At 48.2% G+C, this 20942-nt stretch overlaps 1 protein-coding gene across 1 annotated transcript in view; it reads right to left on the bottom strand.

Moving 5' to 3' along the window:
- Positions 1-1009: 1009 nt before the first annotated feature.
- Positions 1010-20942, bottom strand: part of LOC135823198 (bromodomain-containing protein 2-like) — a 43428-nt gene continuing 23495 nt past the window's right edge. Inside the window, exon 13 of the mRNA XM_065336044.1 lies at positions 1010-1118. Within this exon, the coding sequence (XP_065192116.1) occupies positions 1025-1118 (94 nt within the window). The 3' untranslated portion in view covers positions 1010-1024. The remainder of the gene's footprint in view (positions 1119-20942) is intronic.

The following is a 20942-nucleotide window of genomic DNA, read 5'->3' as shown; positions in this document are numbered from 1 at the left end:
TGTGGGGAGCAAACCCTTTATTATTAATTATTCATATCTTTTTGCATCTTTCCCTCCCGATCCAGTGGGTCTATTGTTATTAGGCAATTGTCTGTTATAGTCACCACTATACATGTAAATAAAAATCCAATCCAAGCCACCTCTGCCATTGAAGTTGCTGTATTCTAGCATTCTTATTGCGCGAGATTATGCTGTTTTGGCGGTAGGACTTTGGCACAGAGGTGGCTCAATTTCGGGGCCATGTCGTTTTTAAAGCACACGCTAACAAGTAGAGTGCCGAACAATTTGGAACTGAAAATAGCCTATCTCATGTGACCATGACCTATTAAAAAGAGAGAATAGTGCTATGAAGGGACCGGCGGATTCTGCTCGAAAAGGTGGCAGATTCTACTCGAAAAGCAGTGAAATTGGCAGAACCATACAAACCTTATGGCGGGTCCTCAAATTCTGCTCCATTTCTTTATCCACATACCAAAAAAGTACCGAATTCTGCCAAATTTTCTGCCGGCAGAATCCGCCGGACCCTAGCACTGCTATGTACAGTCAACTTCGCTTATAACGACACTCGGCGGGGCATCAAAAAGGTGTCCTTATTCGCGAAGTGTCGTTATACCCGAAGTCTCATTATTATGTATTACAGTGGGATGGGACTTTGCTCTGGGCATGGAAATTCTGTCGTTATTCGCGAATTGTCGTTATATCCGCAGTCGTTATTAGCGAAGTTGACTGTACTGCCATAAAGGCAAGAGAAGGTCAACGCTACCTAAAAAGGCACCAACATAGAGTCCATTCCTAAAGATGGGCCTTGCCCGAAAATTCGAACAATTATCTCTTTTTTATTTTAGTGATAGGTGAAGAACAGAGACCGTTTGGAGAGTGTTGTGAAGATGTATGGAGATACGGTAAAAACAAACAACAACCAATCTTGGGCCGAGCACTCAGACATATCACGTTTAGCGAATAGGGACGCTTAGCCTTATACAGATACTGCTGAACGAATTCGCGCAATTCGGATTGGAATCCTTCAACGGCGGATATCGAGACTGAGGCGACGCTTGTCATCGTAGCTCATCTCCGGCACATCGTCATCATCCTCACTGAGCGGTGGAGGCGGAGATCTTCAAAAGCACAGGGGAAGGAGCACAGCAGGTGGTAAGGACACTTGCAAACCAAACAAAGGTGCCCAAGCCCAAAATCCAAATGCAATTGATCGCTCCTATGTCCTCTTCTTCTACATATAATTATGACTGTACTTGCGCTGTTTCCTTCACTGTCTGATGAGTCAGAACAAAAAAGCCCTTACTTTCCCTCGTATACCGCCACCAGTGTCATCCTGATCTCGGTTGCCAAGCCGCAGATCCTGCGCATGATTTCTGGTAAGTGCGGCTGACCTGCCTCCCAGCTTGTTGATCTGGCCACACTGTCCGACTGCACAAGAACAGTCCTGCCCTCGAGCAGAGCTGGCTGTTGCTGGTAGATGGATACTAGGCCCAGGTACTAGCAAGAGTACATAACCCCGGTTAATAAGTACTCTTGGTACTAGGTGTAGGCTTGCTCTCTTCCTCCGCATTGGAGTGAGTGCGCGTTGGTGCCAGAAGCCCCTCGCTGTGAGACTGGTCGACGTCACTGCTCCCTAGCCGTAGTCGGCGGACGCATCCGTCGTTACCACTATACATGTATATCTGGGATTGGAGTCACCAATCCCAGATATACATGTTACTATAGCAACGACGGATGAGCACGTAAGTCGTAAGTCGTCGTTACTTTACTAATGTATGTTAGCACACAGCAGTCTGATGCTTTCCCTCTACCCCCGTGTACTGGTATCTAGCATTAATTTTAGCCTTTTAGGGATACATGTACCGGTAGTAGATGGCTATTAATTTTGTCACTTTTGCTCGCGACCTTCGCGCCCATCATTAACAGAACCAAATTTTGGTTCTGTTATAAGACAAATTTCGGTATCTTCGATCTATCTATTTTTTCACACTTATACGTATATGAAAGCACTGTTTAATTGTGAGCTTTTGCCACGGATAACGGATTTTAAAGCAGCGGGAAAGACCGATGAATCAATGCTCTTCAAGGTGCTGCTTGCGCAGCAAAGTGCTGGTGAATCCAGATTGGCGAGGCTGGTGAAGACTCTGTTTGGTATTGCATCCGCCAGTGATCCAAAGCGACAAGCACTCTGTTGGCAAAAAAGACCTTTGAATCTCCTCAATACCCTAGATTGAGAAATGCGGAGCAGATGCCAAGTTCACGTCTTGTTGAATGATGAGCTAGCCCTCCTTGTGTTGTTGCAGATTCCACTTCAATAAATTGTTCCTCACCACGCACGACGAAGAGAGATTTTCGCCACTCTCGACTCCCTGGTGTCGTCCGTGCCTGCACAGCACATGGAGAAAATTCGTATGGTGTCTGTCTGTGACCAGATGCATGGTAGTGTACTCTGGGGTAATAACCACCATGATAACGAAATGAGTGATGCTCGGAACGCCAGCTCGGCTGTGTCCAGTGCTGGACAGCGGTACAGAAGAGCGGAACTCTCCCCACACATGTTCCCGCATTCCCGTATTATCCTCTCAGTCTGGCATGGGATGCTACATCATTCACGCTCTCATCCACTCTGTTTGGTATTGCATCAGACTCTGGAATCCTGTACACGGAGGAGTTGCGCATCACAGCCCTGCTTCTTGCTATTGATGGAATTCGAGGTCTCTCTTGCCCGTTGCGCACTTTCATGTCACTTCATTTGCACCATTCTCGGTAACCAGCAGAGCAGTCATCGGTTGTTTTGAATATATGATCCAGAAATCATTGAAACTGAACTCAATGCAGCCAAGAAATTCCACAGAAACATCAAGGCATGCATACTAGTGGTGAAACGGTTCGGGTAAGGAACCGGTTTTGGAACCGCCAGCTGAAAAGAATAGGGTACCCGTTCCGACGAATTTCGAACCGAAACTCTCCGCAAATTCGTTCAGCAGTGTCTGTATAAGCCTAAGCGTCGTCGCCTCAATCTCGATATCAACAAATTGCCTGGTGACAAGCTCGGCAAGGTCGTTATCATCCAGCAGCCTTTCGACTGCGTACGCCACTGGAACAGTAGCGATCCCCGCTCTTCCAAAGAGTTCTCTGGTCATTATCGTCTTCGCACTTGCACTCTCCGATGTCTCGTTCTTAATTCTTGCTCGTAAAAATGTTTTTTTCTAAAAATTAATTGTCACGAACGCATTTTGTCGGTCTGGAGAAAGGAGTGAATGGAACAGATACCCGAACCGTGGGAAACAATGCTGGCATTAGGGTACCCGAACATGAAAAACATGGAACCATTTCAGTCGCCTCAGTCTTGATATCAGCAAATTGCCTGGTGACAAGCTCGGCAAGGTCGTTATCATCATCCAGCATAGCATAACCTTTCGGTCGCGTACGCCACTAGAGTTGCGCAAATTCGTTCAGCAGTGTCTGTATAAGCCTAAGCGTCGTCGCCTCAGTCTCCATTATCAACAAATTGCCTGGTGACAAGCTCGGCAAGGTCGTTATCATCATCCAGCAGCCTGTCGACCGCGTACGCCGCTGGAGTTGCGCAAATTCGTTCAGCAGTGTCTGTATAAGCCTAAGCGTCGCCTCAGTCTCGATATCAACAAATAATAATTCGTACACCACTGGAGTTGCGCAAATTCGTTCAGCAGTGTCTGTATAAGCCTAAGCGTCGTCGCCTCAGTCTCGATATCAACAAATTGCCTGGTGACAAGCTCGGTGAAGTCGTTAACATCATCCAGCAGCCTTTCGGCCGCGTACGCTACTGGAGTTGCGCAAATTCGTTCAGCAGTGTCTAAGCCTAAGCGTCGTCGCCCCAGTCTCGATATCAACAAATAAGCATTGCCTGGTGACAAGCTCGGTAAAGTCGTTAACAAGTTACATCATCCAGAAGCCTTTCGGCCGCGTACGCTACTGGAGTTGCGCAAATTCGTTCAGCTGTGTCTGTATAAGGCTAAGCGTCGTCGCATCAGTCTCCATATCAACAAATTGCCTGGTGACAAGCTCGGCAAGGTCGTTATCATCATCCAGCAGCCTGTCGACCGCGTACGCCACTGGAGTTGCGCAAATTCGTTCAGCAGTGTCTGTATAAGCTTAAGCGTCGCCTGTCGACCGCGTACGCCACTGGAGTTGCGCAAATTCGTTCAGCAGTGTCTGTATAAGCTTAAGCGTCGCCTGTCGACCGCGTACGCCACTGGAGTTGCGCAAATTCGTTCAGCAGTGTCTGTATAAGCTTAAGCATCGCCTGTCGACCGCGTACGCCACTAGAGTTGCGCAAATTCGTTCAGCAGTGTCTGTATAAGCTTAAGCATCGCCTCAGTCTCGATATCAACAAATTAATTGCCTGGTTACAAGCTCGGTAAAGTCGTTAACATCATCCAGCAGCCTTTTCGGCCGCGTACGCTACTGGAGTTGCGCAAATTCGTTCAGCAGTGTCTGTATAAGCCTAAGCGTCGTCGCCTCAGTGTCCACACCAACAAATTGCTTGGTGACAAGCTCGGCAAGGTCGTTTACAACATCCAGCAGCGCAAGCCGTCGTTGAAGAATTCTAATATTGCAACTGCTTTGCGCTTGCTTAGCCCGGGCTCCACGTCTCAGAATTCCACATCTGGTTGCAAAGCTGTACCACCAAGTAACAAGACTTAGTGCCGACACGTATAGCTGCAACGCGGCTGATCCGCTGGCGTCAAAGCAACCACAACCTAAAACCTGTGTGCACAGTAGAGTACAGTACAGCTGGCCTTAGCCCCGAATCCAAGTGAGCTGTAGTTGTTGAACTAGGCGCCTGCCCATAACATCATCGCCCTCACAAAACAATATTAATTGTGGGCACAAGTTATACGATCGAGTCCACAACCGACTAAACCAGATTTTGAACAGTCAGACGTGCACAATCTAGCACAAACCTGACAAGGAGTACTTAGACCTTCCACGGCATGAAAGTCAGCTTGAGCACTGCTCGACAGCGCTAACCAATGGCCTTCCAACTTGGAAGGTTATGGATATTAATGCTAATTCAAAATCTCGTTTAGTTAGTGGACTCGATCGCATAACTTGTGCCCACAATTTCCATGTTACAAATTATGCTATTGCTAGCTTATTTCATTTTTTCAATCTTTTTCTTCAACACTTAACTAGGGTTCTAACCCGCACTATCGCCCTGCCGACGCCGTTTGCTCAAAGCTTCAACACTGCAACCCCTGTCATTTTGCTCTTACTCATGGTCCTCTGTTAATGATCTCAGCATTCTGTTTATACATGTACATGTACAACAAACGCACCCATTCAAACACTACAGCCTACAGCTTACCCGATCCTTACATTTCCGCCTCATTTAGTAGCACACCTCAAACATTCGAACGACAATGAGACACCTTCTAAGGTCGTTTTATCCCACCTGACAGCTGTCGTGCTCTCCTTTATATTATAAGAGACAAACCGCCTTGCTCTGGATTTTGCTTCTCTTTCTTCTTTTCCTTTCTTACTCTTTTCCTTGTTAGCCGTGGTTGCCTATAAAAAAAACCCTGCAATCGCCACGAAAAATGGTCATTGGCTACCCTAGCCATGTATAGCTTGGAATAAAACCTAAAACAATTATTTTATTAATTTTTTACGAATTATCAAACCGTGACCATTACAATACTGCAACCTAAACCATGCCGCTAATTATTCGACGCACAGTGCGACAAAGTCTTTTAAAACAAATCCACAAAAATCAACAGTTTTAGTTAGCTAGCCACTTACCGGGATATCCATTACCTTCTTTTTCTTGCACCCAGCTCCATGAGCACTCGGCCGAAGGCAGGAGATTGGCACCCACCGGGCTAGAATCCGGCAGACAAAGCTGGGACCTTTTCTTACTGCTCTAAATCCCGTTCTAAACGAAACTGACTTTCACATTGCATCAAGAGTAAATAAGCTCCCAGGTTATATACTCTTGATTGCATATTTCCCCGTATTGTCCTCAACATATCTTTACTCGTACGGCGTTCCACATGCATCTATGCCACGGTACACACTATAGAATTACCGTATACGCATCCTTCTTCGATCAATCAGATAAACCTTGTTTTAGGGGCCTATAATAGTTGACATAATTATGTTCATAGTTTGACAGCATGAAACAAGGTTTGTTGTATTTGTTTGTATTTGTATAAATTTTATGGATTCTCCACAGGCCTTATTAGCCTAAATCGAGGGAGTCTCCATCAACAGCTTATGAAGAAGAAGCTGAGGAGAAAAATAAAAATAGGAAATATAATGATGCGGGGTGGTAGTAATATAACACAGTGCTCTATGACATCGCTACTCTACGTGGAATGAAACCAGAGGGCTCATAACGGGTGATAGCAAAGTGTGTGCGGACAAGAGCGGTAAAACATTTTGGGCTGGGTACAGTACGAATGGTAGCCGGGAGCGAGTTCCATGTGTCAGTGGTGACAAAGAGAAAGGTGGTACGGGTGTGTGTATGCTGGCTCTAGCAGGTGGGATGAGATGTTGGGGGCGCCTGGCGCTATTTTGACACTGAGTAGCCTAGATCCTCCAGGGTCGTCATCTGGCTATTGATAAGGTGGTGGAGCTCAAGAAAGCACTGAATGTGTCTTCGCCATGCGTGGCTGGGCCAATGGAGCTGCCGGAGGTGCGCGAAAAGTGAGGCTTTCGGCTCTGTTAGAGGAGGATACACGCCATACTACCGCAGGATCACACGTGCCACTCTTGCCTGTAGCCGTTCAAGGGTAGTAGCCTGAGCACTGGAGAGTAGCCAGAGCCAGAGGGATGAGGCGTATTCAACCACAGGTCGAACATATCCAGTGTACAAGCGGCTGGCTACTGCTGCGGTGATCTGGTGATACGCTTGGTCATGTGGATCAGCAGGACCGCTCGCTGGCGAAACTGTGTCGTGATGGTGGCGACGTGGTTGGTGAAGTCGAGGATAGTCCAAGATGACTCCAAGATGTAGGTGGAGGACACCGTGTTCGGAAACAGTGGCCACAACAGACCGGGGCACTACCACCGGTATGGATGGTTGTAGAAAGGTCACTCCACCTTGTTTCATGCTGTCAAACTATCAACATCATAATTATGATAATGTTTATTTATGTATGCGAAGCGTATCGAGGGAATGCATGCAGCGCAGGACGATAGCGAGGGTCAGGGAGTTGTCAAATATGGTATTTTGACGACTCCCTGGTGAGGGTTCGAACCAAAGTTACATGTATGTGTAAAAAAAAAGCTCGGATGGTGAGCCAATTAAATTCTGGTGAAAAAGGAGAAGGAAAAAATGCTATGAGTTATGACTAACTGTCCACCAACCTAACCAGATCTTCAACGATACGGTCAGCGAGTGCGACAAAATGGCACAAAACTGACAAGGAGTACATTCGGACATTCGGAGACCTGACACATACATGCAGCTCCAACACTTCTCCGGGGCGCAAACCAACAACTTTCCAACTTGGAAGGCTCAGGTTCGGAAAGGTCCAAGAGGGGAAGGAAAGCGCAACGAAGAAGAGCACGAGCTACGCATCACGGCAACAAAGAATGCCGAAAGCTACTGGATGATGACGAAACTAGTTAGTCATAACTCGTAGCATTTTTTCCTTCTCCTTTTTCACCATAAAAAAGCAATTCCACCTCAGCCTCCACGACATGCACTCTCCGGCCGACGGCGACCATCACACCAGCAGCAGGACTCCAACTCGTAGATATTGAAAAAATAATAATTCCTCTATACATCGCTGTTTTGACCACTAACTATGTTACTTCTGACTAAGGTCTCATCAGAGAATAGGCATGTGCGGATAATGCCGGCAGAAAAATTGGCAGAATTCGGTACTTTTTCTGGTAAGTTTCATGCATGTTTGGTATGTGGATAAAGAAATGGAGCAGAATTTGAGGAATTTCCCGCCATAAGGTTTGTATGGTTCTGCCAATTTCACTGCTTTTCGAGCAGAATCTGCTACCTTTTCGAGCATTATCTGCCAATGCCTATCTGAGAACGCTAAGAATTATTATTATTATTATTATTATTATTATTATTATTATTATTATTATGTCGAAGTCTGAAGAAAACGTTGAACGGTCTCTGCTTGGATGACGACTACACCATAGCTCAGTGGTTAGAGCATCGCTGGCTACAAGCGAGGGTCCCTGGTTCGAGTCCCGGTGGTGACAGTCAATTTTTTCTTCAGACTTTTCCCGTTTGTCTCTTTCCCTCAAAACCAGTTAATATTATTATTATTATTATTATTATTCTTTATTTCCACGATGGCCCATGGCCGATAAGGAAGATAATGTGATTCAAATCAGTCCAGAATTATAAAATCAGTCTAGCAAGTAAGGAAACCAACACATTGCAGGGGGATGGGGTTACGATGGGGTACAGTGTGAGCTACTACAGGAGCATATGGATGATAGAATGAGGCTAGACGCCATGGATTTAAACGCACGTTTGCTATTTGTTTCACGCAGGTCGGGGGGTAGTACTAGTTGGTTGAAATTGTGAAGGGACAGGTTGATGGGTGAGTTGGTGTGTCGGCATGTGTATGATGTTCTCAATGTGTATGTTCTCATGTGTCGTAGTGCATATGGCTGCTCTGTAATTGGTCGTGCAAGGTGAGGCTGTTGCAGGTGAAGGGGAGCGCGGATGTACTTGATGTTGTGGGCAAGAGTAACCTGTCGTAAGAGTTGCCGGGAGACTAATGTGGGAAGTTGGACATGATGAAGAAGTGAGCTGTGATGGACTGGTGCAAAAAGGGGGATCCGCAAGCAGATACGGGCTGCTCGTCGCTGAACGCGTTCTAATTTGTCCTTCTGTATGCGGGTGGTGTTGGATAACACGAGACTGTCGTACTCTATAACCGGGCGAATGTACAATGTAGGCGGTGTAGATTACGAGCGGACTGGGGGTGTTAAGTTGGCCTCGTGTTTTACGAAGTTGGTGAAGGAGTTTTTTGGATTTGTTTATTATGTGCGTGACATGTGAGTTCCATTGGAGGTTGTTTTGTTGTAGGATTCCAAGGACTTTCTAGGTGACGGTGTTCGTTGACTTGCTTTAGGGGTGTGTCGTTAAGAGTGATGTAAGAAGAATGTTCCTCCACACAGTGCTGTGTTGGAGCACTAGGTTGGAACTGTCAACCTTGTTTTCAGCAGGCTACATGATTGTACATGTATTAATTTTTAAGTGCTAGAAACTGTTGCGCAAGTATCAATGAGGTCTGCCGTATTCTCATGGCGTGTAGAGCTCATTTTGCACCTTTTCTCCGTGTGCTAAGCACTTAGCACGTCGGTAGCATATCGTGGAGGTGAAATTGCTTTTTTGTTTTTTAAATTAACACATAACTTGGGTTTGAACCCCCGATACGCTTCGCATACATAAAATAAACAGTCTACAGGATACAGTGCAAATTGCTTCACGTTGTGATCCCGCCAGTTGAAAGCCCTATTTCAACATGTGGCCAGCAGTCTTTGCCGGCATGGTACGGAATATGAGCAGGATAGGGCCAAGCTGTCACATCATGATAGTACATGTAGTAGTAGTAGTAGTAGTAGTATAGTTTTTATTACTTGACTAGGGGAGTCCCAACAGGTTGTTGTTGTATGTTGTTGTATTCTTTTATTTCAATTCGCTCAGGGCACAGGCAACACTGCCTTCTCACCGAAGAAAGGATTCTCCGATTCCTACCAAAAACGAGAAATCTGCGATATGAATATGTATGAGAAAGATATGAGAAAAATGAATAACGATGATGTCGGATTACGATAGTTTAGTTGTTATGCGAGATTTCCCTGACGATTACAGATAAAGCGGAGGCAAATGTCCAGAAAGAATGCGAGAACAAAATACAGCGTTCCGGAAGGTAATGGTGCACATACACAGAGCATAAGGCAATGGTGCAGAGAAGAGGTGAGAACTTACAAACCAGGCAATCGTGCAGAAAAAGAGGGAACTGAAGAACTAGCGGTTCTAGAGGCTAAGACACAAAGAGGTAGGGACCAGCGACTCAATACAATGTCAGATGGTGCTCTTGAATTCATCCTTTTCTGATACACTTTTGTGTGTGACCCCGATACAGGGAACATCATGATGACGGCCCTACCGACCGGCGACCGCACACCGAACAAGTAACGTTCGGGCATGACATTTGATTGATTGATTTTATTTTACTTCGCAAGTTCAAACGGGTTCCTGGCCCAGTTATATGAAAGCGAAGGGTAGAATTTGCCAAAATCCTAATGAGCAACAGCATAGGCAATATTATCATAGAAGTGGAGTACTATGCGAGCGAGAATACTGAGAAGAAAGGAACATGTCAAAGCCTGACGAAACACAACCTATTTCAGGCATACATAAGGAAGGCAGGCTAGCTTAAAATCTTGCAATCTGGATACGGTGCGCACCTCTCTAGGCAAACTGTTCCACAGCAATGCTCCTGCGGTGGCGAATCTCGTTTGGCCACACCGACTGCGAGCTGGCTGGCTGAGCAGACCATTGGCATGCTGATGGCATCACGCCTTTTCTCCTGCCGGCAGGGTGCCTGTTCAGCGGTCTCTTGCTGTCGACGAATCTTGTCACGAAGTCAGCGAGTTGCTCCTTCGTGTCTTGCTGTTGCAGTGTTGGCGAAGTCTTTCGCGAGCACAGCGGCTCTCGAGGCGGTGCGGTAACTCGTATGTGTCCCGTACCGTCCCACGTCCCTTACCGTACCGTGCCGTAGATCTACCGTAAAAGAGAAAAACAGTACACCTGTATTGCTTTTCAGAGATATTCAGTTTTTTTCTTGGCGCGAGTAGTTTTCAGTCCGTGTTTTCGTTCAGCGTGTCTTTGTTCAGTGTCGAGATGTCTTCAGGTTCTCCTTCCGATTCTGAGGGAGCCGCGCAGTTGCTGTGCTGGTGACGGGCACCTACATGTAGGTGAGTATTACGGCGTCGGATGTCGAATCCACGTCAAGCGTGTTAGTAGGAAATCGGCCCGCAGATCGGTCAGTAGACCCAGTTTGTTTCGCTAGAGCGTTTCCAGAAGCTGGAGTTATCAGAAGGCCAGATGTTTGCTTCCATCGAGAGTTTTATGTCCCAGCTCGATCAGGCGTCCGGGAGTTTGTCGAGAAGACCGATCCGTGGATATCGATAATGATTGGGACTTTATGTTCGAGTGCGAAGATGAGTCAAGCCCGGACGAGACGCCGTCTCTAGCTCTGGAAGGTTAATTTTTAATTTTTACTCCTAATTAACACAGCCCTACTAGAAAACATGTGGAGAACAAAAAGAAACGAGGAAAAGGACAAAACAAAGGGGATGTAGGGACGACGTGCCGATATGCTGGGAGCAACGTGATGGCCGGACAGAGCTAGAGGTGACGGATGTTGTGCAAGCACACAGCGTGGTTGGTTGGTTGGTTGGTTGGATTTATTTAAAGTCGTACAGCAAACAGGCATATCTGCCTCCTTATGAAGACGACTTCTGGCAGTAAAACATTTAAAAAAGAGAAAAGAAAAAAAGAAAAGAGAAGAGAAGATAAAGAATGTATAGATTGAGCATACAGCTAGCCGGAGACTGAGCATACAGCTAGCCTCGGCATGTATCAGAACATCAGGATTACTAGTACTCAAGTGGTTCAGTCTATTGAACGCATTGCTTTCGTCTGCTAGGAGGACTGCCTCCGTCTCCTCGTTCCACAGGTGCCGCATTGCGTGTACTGCTGCTTCCACTCCACCTTCTTGGCCGCCACACAGCTGAAGCGACCCGACCACCTGTTGGATCCGCTCTCCGATTATCTTGAGGATGGCTTTGCCAGCTTGCCTACTACTAGTACTGACTAGTACTCTACAACAAGTACTATCCTTCTGATGAAAAATCGATCACCGGTGATCGATTTTTAAAATTTAATGTGAGCCCGTGAAAGTCCGACGTTCACAGTCGTCTCAGATACGAAGTGGGGAAACTGGCAGGCAATTATTATTATGGTTCGGTTGTTACTGGCTACGGCAAAAGCCATGGCAACTTGTGCTAGGATTGCACCATTCAACAGCGAGCTTGCCAGTGGCAGTGCTAGTGCAGGATGGAAATGTGCACAATCCAGCACATCGAGTCTGAACAGGGTTCTGAGCGATATGCAATGCGTGCCGAATCATACCCTCGCGTCGCATGATGCACTGCATGGTCAGTATAGTTCTCAACGAAAAGATCAGTGATCTTTTCGTTGAGGATCACAGGAGGACTTTCTTCGTGCCAAGGCAGGAGCAGCTGCCTACACAGGATCCAGAAATCATTGAAACTGAACTCAATGCAGCCAAGAAATTCCACACAAACATCAAGGCATGTATACCTACTGACAAGTTCGGAACATGTATTCTGTTTGGATTTTTCCGTGGATTGCATCTCATGATCTGTCAGCTGCTGGATCAGTATTATCAATTTCCGAAAGCTCCTCCAGAAGACTGTCCGAAGATATTCGGCTGGTGCTGGTTGAAGGACTATCCTCACTTGAAGTGGCACAGATCAACGGTACTTTACGCTACTACACGTACTAGTTTCATTTTTTCCCGCACACATATCACACCACATACTCCGGCATGTAATGCACTAGCTGTTGCTGGTAACCACCCAGGAGAATGAAAGAAAAGTCAGGAAGTCTGAGAAAGAGAAGAAAGACGTGTGCGACCATAATCGTCGTTAAGGAGGCTCCCACCTAAAGAAGTAAAAATAAAAGGTCCATGGACACCCTGTTTTTTATGCATAGAATGGTGGAGTGATGTCTCCTCTTCAACTTGGTATACTTTTTAGGTAGGGTCACCAGGCATATAAGAGGTATTCTGGTGTATTTAGTGAGTGTACAATTTCTTGATTTTCGGCAAAATAATGGTAAAAAAATTTGGTTTTTGACCCAAAGAAGCCTCCTGGAGGGAGGATACTAAGCATTTTCTTCATCATATGTTTAAGAACCACATTTGGAGGTATCTTGGGTACACAAGATAGACTGTGTCTTGGTTTTGCCCTTGGCGAGCCACTTTCTCGAAATTACGGGTACCGAAATTTCCATCGGGTGCTGAATTGTGAAATGGTTCAGCCTGCAACATTTTGTCCATGGACATATCGATTTTTGTGGCTTTCTGTGATCCATGAGCCCCAAGGAAACCGATAATGGACAGTTTTGATGGTGTCACCAGGCACTTTAGGCCCCTACGAAACAATATAGGTATCAAAATATGGTATTTTTAGGCCAATTCTGAAAATTGCATTTTTAGAAAATCTGACCATTCTTGCCTTCTTGACTACATAGCACTACCAATGACATGGTAGTATGGTAATATTATGTTAGAAGAAGTTATTTTCATGCTGCAACCTCCTTTGGACATACCAGATAGTCTGTGGTTGGAAAGGTACATGTATCATTACATGTACATCATGTAGCCATCAGTCCTAGCACATTGATATACGAGTAGTGTACATGTAAGGCAGCGAGGTTTCATAACAACCTCGACCATGAAACTGGCACATGAATAATTTGAAATCAGGCATTCAAAATCAGGCACACTAGACACCCACACGTGTGCGTGCACACGCACATACATGTAAACACCCACCCACATGCACTCTCATGCACGCATCATTGTAACACTACTAGTCCATACTGGACCATAGTAGGACTTAGTGTAAATAAAAGCATGAAGACCAGCCACTGCACTGGGCATGCATTTGCTGGTTGTCACTTGCGTTGATAGCAGCAGACTCCAGAAAAACACACGCTATGTACAATGTACGTGAAGGGCAATATGCATCTACACACGCTGGCGTGCAGCACATACCATGTACATGTAGTGTACTGTCATGATCTCTTGGCAATTCTTTTTTGTGTCTCAAATGCGGTTCACAAATGTGCGTTCACATGCACCTCCTGTACTGTAAAGCCACTGCCACACTGTCCTTGCGGACACCAGAGAATAGAGCCATACAGAACCAGCACCGTGAGCCCCCCCCCCCCCCCCCCCCCCTCCACACCTAGCTTTACACACGCGCGCGCGTGCATGCGCACACACGCACGTGCATACACACATACATGTACGCAGACATTGCATTGCATGCATATGCACACAGTGTACTCGTGGGAACATGTGCATAACCCAGATCAACATTGCATGCGAACCCACACATGCGGGCACGAGCACGCGCGCACACACACACACACACGCACACACACACACATACACACATGTGCGCACACACACACACTCATACACCTGCCCACCGCTGAAGCGAGGATAGCGAACAAACTACGTTAGACATAGCAACTTGTGCTCGGATTACACCTTTCAACAGCTTGCACACACATACACACACGCGCGTGCGTGCACGTACACATGCGCACATACACACACACATACACACACACATAAATGCATGTACTTGCGCATAGGAAAGGATTCAAAATATTCAGCCATAGACAATTACCCAATGCACACCTGAGTGTGCACATCTTAGTTGTGGCATCCCCATTTTTACAAGAGCAGGATTTAGAAGTTCGTCCTTGGTTCAAAACACAAGCTTCTGGCCAGCGCTTTCCTTACACCATCAGTACAGTACAGTGGTTGACACGAACCTCATTCCTACAGGGACAGCAGCCCAAGTTCAGCAGCTCTGAGATACGTTGTCCATTGAGCTCAGGATACTCAAGGATCCACCGAAAGTTTCAAACGGCACTCGTGCGACTGGAGCTGCAAGTGGGTTCACTTACCAGCGAGTGGGCAGCCACTTCATGCTCCACAGGTAGTCCATGCTAAATTCCAGTACCAGTACTAGTATCACTACGTTCGACATCGATGTCTTCACTGACTTCAGCCTGCTTTTTTCATCATTCTTCGTCAGTAATTATTTTCTTCTTTGTGGCCACCGCGTACCGCTTCAGCAAAGTTTTCAGAAAAAAATCAAGCAGCGTAGGAACTGCCTTTGTTTTGCATTATCCATGGTCAGTGATTCATTCCAGCGTAGAAACTGCCACGGCTACAGAAACACTGCAACAAGTAGAACTACATCCTGGAACAACGGCGAGCACAGAGAAATCAAAAAAACTTCTTTCTGAACAACAACTTGTTTTCGCATGGAACGCGATATTTTTTGAATCTCGCGGCAAAAAACAGATTTTGGAGGTGCCCTTTTTACACTGCGCTGCGCAACTGTTCGGAGCCTCCTTAAAGGGGAAGTTAAGGCAAAAATTAATAATAATTTCACCAGTTGTAGTCTTCGGGGTGCTGAGTCGAATGGTCTTGGTCCGAGGAAGCTGAGACGCTCCCTTCCTACTTGAATCCCAATCGAACTCGCGCACTTCCACCGAAACTGGGTGACTGCGCCCTACGAGATGGGGATTTGTATGCAAAATGTCACTAAAAGCGCCATTTCGTTCTTATAAAAGCACGGATGACCGCGATTGGCCCATATGTTGTAGTCTTTGGGACGCTGAGTCGACTGGTTTTGGTCCGAAAAGGCTGCGATGCAGCGTTCCTCCTTTATTCCCAATCGAACATGGTTGAAGAAGCGGTCACGTGGTCCTGGGTGCCCAAATCACCTGGTCACCACTCCAGCAGGTGACAACTTTCACACCAAGGTTCAACTCGGGTTCAACTCGAGTGACAGGACTGCACCCAAAAAAGGTCAAACAGGCTAGTAAGTTGTACCCTGCAGGCACGGTGACCAGTAGGTGACTGGTGTACGCAGGAGCACGTGACCGCTTCTTCAACCATGTTCGATTGGGAATAAAGGAGGAACGCCGCATCGCAGCCTTTTCGGACCAAAACCAGTCGACTCAGCGTCCCAAAGACTACAACATATGGGCCAATCGCGGTCATCCGTGCTTTTATAAGAACGAAATGGCGCTTTTAGTGACATTTTGCATACAAATCCCCATCTCGTAGGGCGCAGTCACCCAGTTTCGGTGGAAGTGCGCGAGTTCGATTGGGATTCAAGTAGGAAGGGAGCGTCTCAGCTTCCTCGGACCAAGACCATTCGACTCAGCACCCCGAAGACTACAACTGGTGAAATTTTAATTTTTGCCTTAATGTTACGTTATACGCCTTGCTTCACGTGATTACGTCATGTCTCTATTGGACGCATGCACGCATCCATATTCTGGATTCATGTCTTCTTCTCCTGGCTCTTCTTCCTCACTTGAGAATGTAAATAAGGCCAAAACAAATAATGACCTTGTTTCCGGTCGGCCGACCGGGCCACTTTTTCCCAAATTCTGAAACTTTTTTTGGTCCCAAATGTATACAAACGGTGGCAATGCCATGTGTGCAAGTGCACTCAACGAGTCATAACTCAGTCAAATCTCAACCGAATTCCACAATCGAAACACCTACACGGTAGCAGAGATTCTCAGCTGTCGGCTGAAAAACCTCCGGGGTCGATACGAGCTAGAATAACGGAGCTGGAAGGACTCGAACTGTTTGCTTGATTTCTAAGGATGTACGAAAACAGGAATACACCACATGCTGTACAAGAACAGTGAGTCAGTCAACTTTGACATTGATCCTTGCCATGATATAATTATTATGTACAATGTATATGTGTAGGTGCTCTTGTCCATCCACAACGATTGAGGAACCAAAAAAAAGTATCCAAAAAAAGTTTCATTCCGGCCGACCGCGTCTCCTTTTTGAGGGGTTGCCGACCGGAAACAAGCCTATTTTTTGTTTTGGCCTAATTAGTTTCTATTATCTTGTCACCAAACTAGTTCCTGTTGTCTAGTAGTAGTGGTGTGCATGAGAACATAACATGGCGCAGTGAAGTTTCGTACCTGTGTTTTTCTAGTTGCCCGTGGTGCATCCCGGTTGTGTTCGCACGAGGCCTGCAGGTCCAATTACATTTTATTTATTTCTCTAGTCGTGACCGTCTTCCGAAATGTCAGATGCAGCTGCACCAAGTGTGCCGAGCGCAGATATCGCTGCTCTTGCCGATCTCTTCAAAAAGCAGATGGAGGCAGCCAATGAGCGAGAGAAGCGTCTCGATGCAATTATCACTGGTCTTACTCAACAGAGTCAGCCTCGCTCGTCGCCAGCACCGCCAGCTCCAAAGCCTGTCGCGGCGGAGCGACCCATGCTGCTGTCCTCCGCGTCCCTGTCAGAGTTTGCTGCCTGGCAGGAACTGTGGGAAGACTTCTCTCGGTGCCAGCACCTGACAGCACAGTCAAAGGAAACCAGGGTATCTGCCATCCGTCAGTGCCTTGACGAAGACCTCAAACGTTTTATCAGGGAGGGCACCATTGTCATCGCGACCAATCCTGATGCGTGTGACGTCTTGGAGGCGGTCAAGCAGTTTCTTCGCCGACAAAGAAACCCGATACTTGACCGAATTGAATTTTATAAGCGCACGCAACAGAAAGGGGAATTGTTTGACGGGTTCCACACTTCCCTGAAGGAGTTGTTTAACACGTGTGATTTTGTGGAACACGAGCTCTGTTCTGCCTGTTCGGCACGTGCCTGTTCTACGTGCAAAACTAATCTTGCACGGGTCCACGCGGACATGATGCGAGACCGCATTGTGATCGGTATCCTGGACGACACCACCCGTCACAAACTGTTGTCCACCTCTGACCTGACATTGGAGGCGACAGTCAAGGTGTGTCGTGCAGAAGAGGCAGCCACACAGACCAGCCACCACATCCCTACCGCCTGCCAAGTCAATGCTGCCAGGAAGTCGTCTTATCAGCGCGCGAAGTTAGCTTCACAGCCCCAGTTGAGGCGAAGCACACTTCTGCTCGTGATAAGTGCCGTAACTGCGGACGCACAGCGCACACGAAATCGCCGTGTCCCGCGATCAACAAAGTGTGCCTTAACTGTAATGGAACGGGTCACTTCCGGGCAATGTGCCGCAGGCCTGCCAAGAAGCCGGACAAGTCGTCCAAGATCGCACACTTGCGACTCAACCGAGCATCTCTGTTGGACGACGCAACAATTTCCGTTGCCACCCAGCTTGTGACCGAGCCAGAGCCCGTAGCTCTTAGTTGGCTCCCGGATACTGGTAGCGACGTTGATGCCATCGGCACTCAACACCTTGACCAGTTAGGCGGATTTGTCGAGAACCTGCTTGACGACATCGACGATGTTCGTACCGCAGATGGCGCCAGTCTCACCCCTGTTGGCAAGATTTCGGCGACTCTCAGTTGTGGACCAAACCAGCACACGTCCACCATTCATGTCTATGATGGTTTGACTGATGCCCTCCTATCCCGTTCATCCTTGCACGCCCTAGGATACTTGCCGTCCGGCTGGCCGAAGCAAATCGCAGCAGTCCAACAGGTAGTCCCATCGGTCGTTCCCGATGCACCTGCGGACAAGGTTGTGTCCAAAGCCACCGACTCAAGAGACGATGAGAGCCGAACTCCTAGCTGAATTCGCTGACGTCTTTGATGACTCTGTGTTGAAGCCAATGCTTGGTGGACCTATGGAAATTAGAGTGCGAGCTGATGCTAAGCCTGTCGCTGCATATCATGCCCGCCAGATCCCGCATGCGTACCGTGACCAAGTGAAGTCCCAGCTGGATGACATGGTCCGGGATGCCATCATCGAGGAGGTCACCGAACCCAGTGCGTGGTGTCACCCAATTGTCATCGTGGACAAGAAGGGGACAAACGAGAAGAGGCTCACCGTTGATTTCAAAAAGCTCAACGACCAAGTCGAACGCCCTGCTCACCCCGCACCAAGCCCTCGTGACGCTGTATCCAGCGTTGGCAACGCAAGATATTTCACCAAGCTAGACGCCCGCCACGGCTATTGGCAAGTTCCTCTGAGCGAGGCCTCCCGTCCGTTGACCACGTTCATGACACCTTGGGGTCGGTACAGGTACCTACGCAACCCACAAGGATTGGTCTCTGCCGGAGACGAGTTTAATCGCCGCACCGACGCCGCGTTCGCTCATATCTCCCAGTTCCAGAAGGTCGTTGATGACTGCCTCGTCTACGATAATGACCTGAACACCCACCGATCTCACGTCCGGGATGTCCTGCTCTGCGCCCGGGAGAATGGCATTACTCTGAGCACCAAGAAGTTTGTGTTCGGCATGCCAGCCGTGGAGTTCTGTGGTTACCGCATCAGTGCTGACGGCTGGACCGTTGATGATGCCAAGGTCAAAGCTATCAGCCAGTTTCCAGCTCCCAGCAACCGCACTGATCTCCGATCGTTTATGGGTCTTATCAACCAGTGTGGTGAGTTCACCCCGCACCTGTCTGAGCACGCCGCCCCGTTGCGCCCATTGCTCAAGACGTCCAACGAGTTTGTATGGGACTCAGTTCACACAGACGCAGTCAACGCTGCCAAGGCTGAGCTGCTGTCACCATCAACGCTGTCATTCTTCCAACGTGACCAGCCACTCCGCCTAGAGACCGATGCATCTGCTTTGCATGGCCTTGGCTACGTTCTGTGGCAGTTGCAAGATGGCAAGTGGCGCATTCTCCAGTGTGGCAGTCGATTTCTGTCGGATCCAGAATCCCGGTATGCTGTCATCGAACTGGAGCTCCTAGCTGTCGTCTGGGCGGTGAAGAAATGTTCTCTCTACCTCGCCGGTACATTGTTTGAGCTTGTCACCGACCACCGGCCCCTCACACCAATCATCAACTCGTACTCGCTCGATCAGATTGAGAATCCCCGGCTCCAACGCCTGGTCATGAAGCTTCGTCCATACCAGCTGCATGCCACTTGGCGTAAGGGTACTGACAACGCTTTCGCCGACGCGCTGTCCCGCAATCCAGTGGATGATCCCACCCCTGACGATGAGCTCGGTGAACACCCAGCCCTTCGTACTCCTGCCATACGCGCTTGCATTCGGAAAGACACCGAAGGCCAGATTGCCAATCTCCGGTTTGCCGAATTGCAAGAAGCCGCTCGAGCTGACTCGGATTATCAGGCACTCCTCACCACCGTCCGGAACGGATTTCCCGACGACAAACGCGACTTATGTCCTGCCGCCCAGCCGTATTGGACAGTCCGTCATCATCTTACAGTCGACCAGGACCTGGTACTGAAAGGTCCTCGCATTGTTGTCCCGCGTTCCCTCAGGCGTAGTGTGCTTGACGACTTGCATGCTGCTCATCAAGGTCTCAACCGTACCAAGGCTCGTGCTCGCCAGGTGGTGTATTGGCCCCAGCTGTCCAACGACATTGACAATATCGTTCGCAGCTGCGCTGAATGCCGTCACCACGCACCTTCCCAAGTGAAGGAACCGCTGCTGGCAACTGAGGATCGTTGTCCTGCCCTCCCGTTTGAGAGCACCAGCGCGGATCTGTTCGAATGCCAAGGCTACCAGTTCCTGGTATACGTGGACCGCAAGACCGGCTGGCCCTGTGTTGCCAAGATAGGACGCACCGCCACCTCCGCTGACGTAGTCCGTGCGTTCCGAGGCTGGTTCGCGGATCTCGGTGTCCCAGCTGTCCTGACGACTGATGGTGGTCCGCAGTTCACAGCGCAGCGTTTCTCCGCCTTCTGTCAGCGTTGGTAAGTCCGCCACGTCAGATCCAGTCCACATTACCCACAATCGAATGGCCATGCGGAGGCGGCTGTCAAGGCCATCAAATCTCTCGTGTACAAGACCACCACCAACGGAGACATTAATGTCGACGCCTTCCGTCGTGGCTTATTGGAATGGCGTAACACTCCCCGTACCTCCGGTCAGAGCCCAGCGCAGGCCCTGTTTGGCCGCCCCCTGTCGTCATTCGTGCTTGCCCACCGGACCAGTTTTGCCCCAGCGTGGCAAGAAACCGCTGACGAAATCGACAGTCGTGCCTCTGCCCAGTCTGAAGCAGCCAGTCAGCACTACAACCAGTCTGCCCGTTCTCTGCCTGCCCTCCACCTTGGTTGCCCTGTGGATCTACAAGATCCCCGCAGCAAGTTGTGGAACGCCCGCGGTACCATTGTCGCCAT

This window comes from Sycon ciliatum, chromosome 8 (assembly GCF_964019385.1).
Source record: "Sycon ciliatum chromosome 8, ocSycCili1.1, whole genome shotgun sequence".
Taxonomy (NCBI): domain Eukaryota; kingdom Metazoa; phylum Porifera; class Calcarea; order Leucosolenida; family Sycettidae; genus Sycon; species Sycon ciliatum.
The sequence above is the reverse complement of the archived record's forward strand: the minus strand, read 5'-3'. Positions and strand labels throughout refer to the sequence as shown.